Below are 10,584 nucleotides of genomic sequence, written 5' to 3' on the forward strand. Positions count from 1 at the left end.
TGGTTATAATATCAAATGAAACATGTGTTGCACGTGGATGCTTACTACTCCCTCCCTTCGAAATTACTCGTCATGGTTTTAGTTCAAATTTGAACTAAAACCACGGCGAGTAATTTGGAATGGAGGGAGTTTTTAGTACTCTCTCCGTCCGAAAAACTTGTCCCTCATGTGGATGTATCTAACACCAAGTTAATACTAGATACATCCACGTGAGGAACAAATCTGAGACAAGCTTTTTCAAATGGAGGAAGTAAGATCAACATTTGAGACGTGCACGTGCAAGTCTCTAGCCGGTTGGTTTAGTATTTATCCCGTTCAGTGTCACGACCTACTGCAAGCTCATGTGGGTGCATTTGCCCACCTGAGCCCCGACGCCGGAGAACAGGACATGTGTAAACAAAGCTTGGGCTTAAGGCGGTAAAGACATCTCTTTTAGTGAATGACATGATGGTCCCACATCCCCAATTCACCCATGGAGCTTCATTTCTTGGGAGCTTAGAAACGGTAAAGATCATAAGCCTGCCCTTGACCACCTACTTTTCTCCTAACCCTCCACAACTACATCACGAGAATAAGCACGATCAGAACTCGAAGAAATCGGTGGCGGCACGGGGAGAAAATAAAATCAGAAGCCGGTAAGCTTACAAAGGCGACGACTACTCCCCCAAATGCATTTCGACAGTTGGAAATCATAGTAACAGAAACCAAGAAATTTTTGGCAACCATTCAGCCGAAGGCGATCCTGCTCCGAAAAGGAAAAACTGTACAGGTTTACAAATAATGTACATCAACAATCTCTCGTTTTTTTTCTCCCTTCTTCGGTGGGAGGAACCAAGACGGATTTTTCGGCTTCCACAAAAAAATTCCTGTCTACGGGGCTTATTCACCCTTTCAATGTATATGGCATCTCTTTCCTGGTCTCTGTTGTCGCTTTGTTCCATATTTACATACGGACGAGGGACGACGTAGTTTCGCGCACACAGATCATAAGAAGCTCAAAGAACACTTGGCCGCCAAAGTTGACAGATGAACCACAGCTGCTTCTTCCATCCCAATGATTTTGTTCAAGCGAGCACCTGGGCCATAATGAGGACATTACTTAATAACATATATCAAGTAATATCAGGGTGTCTCTTTTTAGTATCCGCTGTTCATAGAATATCTTGAGCAAACAAACTCAAGACAAAAGTATTCCTGGTTGCATAGCATTGTTTCAACTTCCAAGCGATAACAATGATATTTGAAACACTTCACCAGCTAATGACATTTATAGTAAAAATAAATAAATAAATAAATAAGGTGTACCAATTTAAATTGGATTCTATATTTGATTGCATGATCCACAATGTATCAATACGAACTGCATATATTGCACAAACATGTTCAGAAATCCTTGGTACAACCCAAACTATCAAAACTGACATACTTGGACACTGAAATTAACGGAGGTATTACAAATTTACAATAGTAACAAGATTTGGTGAAAGACAATACCTGGAATTATGTGCATTTCCTAGACAAGAAATCAGTTCATATTCAGCGTCCGCTGCTGCTACTTGTCTCTTGGGCACAACCATCCTTGAGAGCATCTTGAGCTTCATTCTCCATGTCTAAAGAAAGCAACGCTGCAGCTTGAAGGTAAAATGCAGTCGGCCATGTCGGAGATATTACTAGCGCCTGCATTGCATCACTGAGAGCCTGTTCTGCCATGCCATTCATCAGATATGATAGGCAACGCCGAGCATAAATGGTGGGGGAAACCATCGTACCAACTTCAATGAACTGCATGTCACAAATCAACAGCAATGAACAGAGTCAACATTGGTTCATAGCCTTTGTTAGAAAAGTCAACGGATCTACAATACTTCATAGCCTGGAATTAGTTGCTACTACTAGTGTTTTTGAATTTTAGGAGATCGAATGGTAACTGTGGCATGATGCAGACATTTCAACATGAGACATGTCAACTTGTATAGAAGAACGAAAGAAATTGAGAAGTGAAAGCAACCTGAGAGTAACAATCAATAGCAGTAGTAAAATCCTTTTGCCGAAATGCACTGTCACCCTTCTTCTTTGAGGTTAATGTGTCCTGCATTTGATTGGTCCACATCTGAAATGAAAGCTGCAGCAAAGAAAGAGGGGACAAAGATCATGTAACAGCAAAGCAATTTTAACAGTTTCAGTAAAACAAAGGAAAATACCAATCCATAGATTTTCTTGTTTTGGGAAACTGTAGGGGAGGCCTCCACAGTAAATATTAATAAAAGTACAAGAGTCTATAGACAGGAGTGCAGATAGGGCTCAGGAAAAGGATTGTACAGAGAAAGAAAAAAGACTACATGTACAAGGTTAGGCAAGAGAATCTATCCAAAGCGACGCTAGGAGTCTTAAGACTCCTCCCCAGTTCTATGCTTGTTCTTATAACAGGCCTCACAAGAACAGAAAGGGGGTATTTTTAAAGGTTTTGGCATTCCTCTGCTTCAAAATGTACAAATACAAAGATTATCCAAAATCATTTTACAGGACACAGTTTCAGTTCTGAGATAATGGCGGTGTCAGACTAGTTTTACGTTTTCATATGCTTCTTAACAAATGTTGCATAAGAAACATTTGGACATAGGCAAATGCCCTCAGCTAGCATACGCATGCAAAGAAGGAATCAGATTTGGGATAAGTCGAGTACATATAGAATATTAACTAGTTAGGGAAGTGGTCTGTTTATTTATGAACATATGGAAAGATGTCTTCACTATTAAATCTCCCTGAAAGATATGTGATATACTTTAATCACTCAACCAAAATGCATTTTGCATGCTACCAAAAGAGGTCTTACATTAAAACTTCCCCCGAAAGATATGTGATATTATATGTTGGATCAAAACATAAAGTGCACCACATAAAGTATTGATGATTTTATTAGTTACCTCATTTGCAGTTCCCTCATCATCCTTGTACCCCGTCTTTTCTAGAATTTCATGTATTGCTGTCAGATCCTTTCTGGAACAAGCGTCAGCAAGAGGAGAAAGAGGCAATGATTGGACAGATGATGCACCGGCTTGAGGCATATCCATCAGTTCGTAAGATGGAGTCTACAAAACAGATCGACACCGCTGCAGTTATAACATTATATACTTCATGTCCAATGTTGATCGGGAGCAAGATAACTAATAAGTTAGTGTTCGCCATATCTACTTTTTCACATTAAATTCTAAAGGTGCTACCGGCTTATTTGACCCTTGCTATGTATTATACTGTCAGGCTAAGAAAAGTTCATAAAGCTGGGAGATGGAAATGACTTATTTGAAGACAGGACTATATAGCACATTACACATACCAAAACCCATGGTGGCATTTTTGCACCAAATTTAATAGGAAGATAACTTGAATTCAGTGGTGATAAACAGAGTAAGGAAAGTTCACCTCAACATCCTTCTGAAGAGGAGCCAATGCTTGAACCATAGATCTTACATTCGGCCGTTCTCGGGGTTCATAGTGCAGGCACCTTGAAGCTAATCGTACCAGTTCAGTTCCCTCCTCATTTGAAAATTGACCCTCTAAACACGAGTCTGTAAGCATGCTAAAGTTCCGATCTCGAATCAGGTCAAGGGCCTGCAGATATTAATTAGCATCAGTTAGTCTGGTAAAGTGAAGATATAAACAACTATTTGGTGCAAAATCAAGCTCTAGCCATTGTTCTAGGAAATTATTCTTTTTATCCCGCTATTAAAGTGTTGTTTTCCTATACAAAAGATCCCAAATAGTCAATCCATTTCTTGCTGCAAGTTGATGGAGATAAGGACTTATATTTATATTCTTCACATTGTTCAATGGACATAGTGAGTACAGGCCAATATCTTCATACAAGAAATAGTTTCACATTTTGCTTCACATGCATGAAGACCAGAAGGCAGTTGGAAGAAAAACTAGGAAATCAATTAACTCCCTGGTCAGCGTACCTATCAGACAGCTTTATGACATAGAATCATTTAAGACATACTATAGCAGTAAATAAAACAACAAATGCATAATGATGCTGAAGAAGCTTAAAATTACAATAAATGTATAATAATGCCAAAGAAGCGAAGTAAGATAGAAAATGATGTGGAAGAACTAAAGCTCAAAGTTGTTACATGGCTCGGAGGAATATGCTTCCCACTAAGAACATCCAGTAGCAAGGTGCCAAAGCTATATATGACACTTTCAGGTGTTATACGTCCTGCAAGTAAAAGAATAAACACGAAAGTGTGAGGGTGAGGTTAGAGGTGAACTGTGGTGTAATAAATGACAATATGTTTTTTTGGGGCAGTAAAGTGTTTATACGTGGTTAAAAAGAGATGAAGGTATCACCTAGACTGCCTAGTACAAAGAACTCAAATGAAACATTATATAATCTTCAAAAGAAGTTAACATGCTTGATTGTGAAGCTAGCATTGAACCTAGGTTCTGTGAAAAGGGCGAACTGCCAATATCATCTATCATGAAAGGGTGACTCTACACACTATCTCAACCATGAATCGCAACCTTGAGATCTATGCAGATCCTTTCCTCTTACAATTATCACAACATGTGAAGATCTCAAGGTATATTCATGGATTCGAATCATATTGTAAGCCATGCCAGTTGAAATTTACAACTACTTAGTATATTTACTTCACAGATCAAACCATTAGGAAGCAAAAACATTCAGAGAATCTAATATAGGGTGTTATGTAAACGGTGCTATACTATGACATAATATTAAGGAAGTTGAACCCGCCCCATCCCCACTGTACAGTGGTTAAGGATGTTCCACAAGCAGAAATAAACTCAAGGTATAATCTCAAACTACACAACTACATCATTAGAGCATAGCAGCTTTGCAAGAAAGCTCGGTACCGATGTGGTCTGACAAGAAAGATTCTACTAAGATCATCCTGGGACTGCTACAGCAAGCTATAGGGTTTTAGCAACATAAAAAAGGAACCAACCAGTTCTCATGTATTCGGGAGGAGTAAATGCCAGATTGGTACTGTAACTTTTGCCATCCCGGCTGTTCTTCATAAGGCCAAAGCATGAAAGTCTAGGGTTACAGTCCTGCAGCATGTAAACAATGTATAAATCAACCAATGCAACAGCAAACACGCATATAAATAAAGTTTACCATGCTGGCAAAACAATTTGCATGATACTCACATCATCAAACAAAACTCTGTAGGCATTAAGATCATGGTAGAGAGCACGCCCCTTGCTGGTGCAATATTCTAAAGCCTCAGCAAGATAGAGAACAACCCTTAATCTCATGGGCCATTTCATCGCTTGGGTTTCCCCTGTCAAATGCATACAATAATGGAGAAATATTACATCATTAACCAAGTAAGGCATTAAAGATAATGTGCAGATGGTCCCAGTCCACTTAAAGGTCCGAAATGATAGCTAGACTAGACATAATACAAGTGTGAGAATCTTTCAAGTAATATTTGAGTTGCATGACCTAATGTGTCTAAAACAGATAATCTTATTACTCCTATGCATTATGTAACAATTACCAACAGTCATGAGGAACAATGTTTAGAAAATGAATAATCTGCACAATTTCTTGTCAAAATCCATTTGCAAAATTTAGACATGAACAGAGACCAATCACTAACAGATGCGACATCATGAACCTATAGGTTGAGAACAATAATAGATAACAATAACAAACTGTGGTAAACATAATTACCAACAGTCATGAGGAACAATGTTTAGAAAATGAACAATCCGAACAATTTCTTGTCAAAATTCATTTGCAAAATTTAGACATGGACAGAGATCAATCATTAACAGATACGACATCATGAACCTGTAAGTACTTAAGCTTAAAGGTTGAGAAAAATAATAGATAACAATGACAAACTGCGCTAAACATAATTACAACCAGGAAATGCAAGGCGACTCACAGTGGAAAAGGTGTTTTGCTAGTGTGTCGTTAGGCATGTACTCTGCAACAAGCAATCTCTCGTCACCTTCGCAGCAACAGCCAAGCAGGTTTGCTAACCTTTTGCTCCGGAGCTGACCAACTGATTTAGCTTCTTCCTGAAGCATAATTATTTCCCCAAAAGATATTGGCAAATCTTAGAAAATTACTGGAACTGTATGGGTCAAGCAAAAAATGTATCAACAAACAGGATTTTGTTCCGACTTTTGACACATAAAAATGCCATCCACTGTCCTGCTACAGACAGAGCAAAAACTTGTACATATTACTAGCCATCTAAATAAAGATATCACCCTAAAAGCAAAAAAAAATAAAGTGAGATGACTGATAGCAGAAGGGTCATATAAAGCACTGGACCAAGGAGTGGACCTAGTACAGTAAGAAAATACACAACCTTGTCAAATAGATTAGCATATTTGACGCCAATTATGATAGCAACGCAATAGAGATTGTAAAAATGCTGAATCGTTGATTTGCCAAGAGCATTAGTAGAACACAATGATGGGGATATGGGACAAGTAGTGGCTGGTAATGATTGATTGCTGTCTCACACTGGTTGAACATTGGAATCTAATAATCGTACAAAAAGAAAAATATGCTGGCCAGACAGTTGGTAGATGCCACCCTTTCATCTGCCAGCCATCATAAGAATCCATCCAAAAGCAAGATAAGTAAATTAACAAGCGCGCATATCATCGCAGGTCAGGAGCAGGTAGAAATCAACGACCTCCATCATAAGAGACATCATCCTCTTTCATTCTCAAATTGCAAGCAGCACAATAACTACTACTAACCAGCAACGAACTAGTGGCATCAAGGCAGCATTAGTAACACCCACCAGACGCGCATTGTTACCAGAGAGGATAAGCGAAGCGAGGGCGACAGGTGGGGCACATACCAGGAACTGGCGCGGGTCGGGCCAGGCGGAGCGGTTGAAGCGCTTGACGGCGATGCGGCGCTGCGCGTCGAGCTTCCCCTTGTAGACGACGTTGGGCGCCTTCTCGCCGTGCTCGGACACGATGTTCTCCACGGCGAAGCCGGCCGTGGCCAGCCGCAGCTGCTCGAAGGTGTACTCCTGGAACGCCGGCAGCTCGTACGCCTCCCCCTGCTCGTCCTCCTCTGCGCACCAAAAGCCGCCTGCCCCGGTCAGTCAGTCGGTCGGATTACCCCGATCCCCACCCATCTGGCCAGCCCAATCCGCGGGCCTAGTAACGAATCAGAGGCGAGTAATAACCCTTGGGCTCAACCCATCGTCAGCCGCCCCCAAATGCGGCGGCGGTCGGCGCGGCGCACGCGCGGTCGATCGGAGACCCGCCCCCCGAATCCCGCCCCCGCCGGCAATCTCGGGGGCCAGCGGAGCAGAAATCGCGGAAGCCGACAGGCTCCGGAAAAGGGGAAGGCGGCCGCCAGAAATAGCAAGCGGAAAATCTCGAGAGCTAGTAGCAAGCAGGGCGAAGCAAGCGAGCATGGAGCATTGCGAGCGGCAGTGGGCACGCACCGGAGCCGGGGTCGTCGAGGCGGGTGCTGCCGTGGAGCTGCCCGCGGAGGCAGCAGCAGGAGGTGGCCTTGGACACGCGCGCGCCCATTCCGATCCCCCTCCTCCCTCGCCGCCGAACCTGCAACCTGAGCAGCAAGCAGCCTGAGAAGAGAACCGGGGAGGTCGTCGGCGGCGGGACCCGCGCGCACGCGGATCTGAGCCAAAGCCGAGCACAGCAGCATAGCGGACGAGGCCGCACCGGAACTTACCTCGCCTGAGCGAGCTAGCAAGCGCGGAACCGGAGCGAATCGAAGCGGCGGCGACGGCGGGCGAGGGGACTGGGCTGGGCTGGACTGGATTGGATCTCTCTCGGCTCTCGCTCGCTCCCTCTCGCCCCTCGCCTCTCTCACCACCACCTTGCTGTGCTGGGGGTGGGGGTGGGGGGTGGGAGCCGGTGGTGGTATTATTCGCTAATGCTGCAGTTTATTAATGGGTTTTTAGTAGTACTAGTTTTAATGTTTTATACCGACATGCCTGTACTCCGTGCCGCTGGCACGTGGGCCCGGGGTCTAATCGCGCGGTAATTTGTAGTACTGTACTTGATCCACTACTGGGAGAGTAATTAAATAGGAGTACTGCTAACTACAGTAAACAAATGGGCGCCTAAAACGGCACGGCGAGGCCGTTGGTGACCACCGCCCTGCCCCCACGCTGCTTTTCTTCCTATACTCCTGCTAGTCAAAGAGGGCCCCTTTGATTCAACGGATATTCATACTGGATTTTAAATTGTAATTTAAATCTTCAACAGATTTTGTTCTTCCTGGATGGACTTACTTGTCCATTTCATCGTTATTTGAAATACAGAAACAGAAAAGCGAGATATCTTCATTTGAGTGAGACGTCCTCTCTTATTTATTTCAGGATGGACATCATTAGAAACGTCTCGCTCGCTGCTATTTATGAAAATGCACGTCGCCTCCTACCAAAAGAGCATTCCGTGTAACGAGACCCACGTGACGTCAAGACTGAGACTTTTGGCCCCCTCATGAACCGGACCGGGGGCATATCCACCTCCCTAGACGTCATCTAAGCAGACGCCGGTTGAACCGAGTCGTTGGTGCTTGCTACAACCCGTGACACCGCAGACTGTCTTTGTCTCTAGCATGACCAGTTGATAAAATGCGAAGGAAAGTAGGGGAAATGGTGAAGATTAGCGGTTCGACAATCCGCTTATCCTCGCTATCTCCCTTCTTTCTTGCTGGAATTGTCCTCACTATACAACATGGACAAAGCAGCGACCTAGAACAACACCTCTACAAAAATTCACTGAGGAAGTAGTATATGTCGTTTGCCCAAACGATGCATGTGGTCTTCAGAATCACGGCTCGCGAGCAAGCACAATGGCGTGGCGCGAGGCGGGGAAAGAAGGTTCGCTTTCACTTTGTAGCTATCTTTATCCGGAGAATGCTCGCTCTTTGGTGCGTACGTGCGGCATGATGGCAAGCTGAGATGAGATGGATCGAGCGCTGATGAAAGGTTCACTTTTCACTCCTCGAAAACGGTGCTCGCCGGAAAAGAATCCGGCGCACGCACGCATGATTACGATTTAACTGGCTGCACGTACTACGTGCGTACGGGCGTACAGGCTGGCGTGCACGGTACAGCGTGGCAGGAGCAGGCACGGACGAGATACGGGAACCAGCTCCATCACCGTCCAGCTGTCAACCAATCATCTCGGACAGGGCAGGGCAGGGCAGCTCGCCTGCATGCTCGGACAGGGCAGGCCAGGGCCGCTGCGCACGGCTGATCTGGCGGCCGTGCCAAGTGGCCGTCCGGTGGGTGGGCCCACCGGGCGGTGGGAGGGACGGCCGGTGGAGTATAATGCGCGAAAATATATGTCCAGCGAGCGAAATGATGCTGTGCAGACTGCAGCGTATCTGTATTTTTGCGTGCGTTAGTGGTCGCGCGTACGTACGTACGTACGAACGCCTGGTTAATTGGTTAGCTCGAAAATGGCAACTGGGAGAGGCCGGCCGGCCGGCCGGTCACATCAACCGGTGCGTGCGTGCGCGCCACTTTCGTTTCTGCACGAGTGCACAAATTAAGGCCTTAATTAGCGCGTAAAGTACGCACAAAAGTAGCACGATGTCTAATGATATTCTCGGGTCTCCGTGCCCAGGAATCTCGCATGCACGCTCCGAAAAAAAAAAGAAGTTGTGTTCAAATTATAAGCTTAGGCACTCGAGCAAGTATTTTTTTGATTTTATTTCAGACTTTTCAGCGATGTTTGTTTAGTGGGAGAAAACGGGACGAGGATTTGCAGCATCTAAGTGCCGAGGCACTCATGTCCCTGGTGCTGGTTTTCTATTTTGGCTTCGGATTTTCAAGGTTCTATGTATATCTTTAAAGAACATTCAAATTAAGTTATGTTTTCATATCCGTATTTCTTGTGGGTATCGCTTTGAAATAAGATCCATTTTTAATATATTCTGACGAGTTTTAAAAATATGTTAAGTTTCGATGTTGAAACTTAGACAAGCGGCCGATAAAAACCAATTTTTTTATGTCTGTGACCGACATAAATAATTGATTAAAATTATATCTTTGAAACTTATTGAAATCAGGCAGTTTTAGATGCAAAAAACAGTAAGTTCATCGTTGAAACTTAAAGCTTTTTGAAGGATATTTTTTTTTACTATGTCCACGTGCAGGATTCAACTATTTCATGAATCGCGAGGCAAAATTGAGCAGGTGGAAGGGCTTGGCAGGTGAGTGCCCCCGCACTTGCGTGCCCCGGCGAATTTTCAGGAGGAAAACGTCCCATGAGGCGTCTATGGATGACTTCGTCAATCTTGATATGTTGTGACAGCTCAATGTTTTAATCATGTTAACAATAGTGTTAACAATAAGAAGATCGAAAAACTAATAATCGAGCTAGCAGAGATTAGTGGATCTAGCTGGAACGATGGGTCGATAGCTGGATCCCGGAGCTGGAGGGATATGCCATACATATCTGTCAGTACTCTGAACGTAGCACATAACCAGACCAGCCCTGTCAAATCAAATCAACAATCATATACTAGTAGTATAATTAATTAAACTGCTCCATTTGGGATTGATCGATCGATAGATACTGAAAGCGAAACGTGGG

The 10,584-nt window shown here is 43.8% G+C and overlaps 1 protein-coding gene across 1 annotated transcript; it reads right to left on the reverse strand.

Annotated features, from left to right (window-relative positions):
• Positions 1 to 689: 689 nt before the first annotated feature.
• LOC123047496 (probable serine/threonine-protein kinase BSK3) lies at positions 690 to 7,898 on the reverse strand. Its single transcript, XM_044471068.1, has 12 exons — positions 7,703 to 7,898; positions 7,455 to 7,579; positions 6,855 to 7,075; positions 5,919 to 6,054; positions 5,173 to 5,306; positions 4,968 to 5,073; positions 4,131 to 4,216; positions 3,421 to 3,609; positions 2,925 to 3,089; positions 2,009 to 2,122; positions 1,495 to 1,782; positions 690 to 1,076 (listed from the first exon to the last, which is right to left on the reverse strand). Exons 2-11 carry the CDS (start codon positions 7,540 to 7,542, stop codon positions 1,537 to 1,539), a joined length of 1,485 nt encoding a protein of 494 aa, XP_044327003.1. The 5' UTR covers positions 7,543 to 7,579; positions 7,703 to 7,898; the 3' UTR covers positions 690 to 1,076; positions 1,495 to 1,536.
• Positions 7,899 to 10,584: the final 2,686 nt, after the last annotated feature.

The sequence above is a fragment of the Triticum aestivum genome, chromosome 2B (assembly GCF_018294505.1).
Source record: "Triticum aestivum cultivar Chinese Spring chromosome 2B, IWGSC CS RefSeq v2.1, whole genome shotgun sequence".
Taxonomy (NCBI): Eukaryota; Viridiplantae; Streptophyta; class Magnoliopsida; order Poales; family Poaceae; genus Triticum; species Triticum aestivum.

Excerpts from the sequence above, each read along its gene's own strand:
- LOC123047496 (XM_044471068.1), bottom strand. The coding sequence starts at position 7,542 with ATGGGCGCGCGCGTGTCCAAGGCCACCTCCTGCTGCTGCCTCCGCGGG. Across the intron at positions 6,055-6,854 it reads CCGACCCGCGCCAGTTCCTG|GAAGAAGCTAAATCAGTTGG; the intron begins GTATGTGCCCCA and ends ATTATGCTTCAG. Across the intron at positions 2,123-2,924 it reads ATGAGGGAACTGCAAATGAG|CTTTCATTTCAGATGTGGAC; the intron begins GTAACTAATAAA and ends TCTTTGCTGCAG.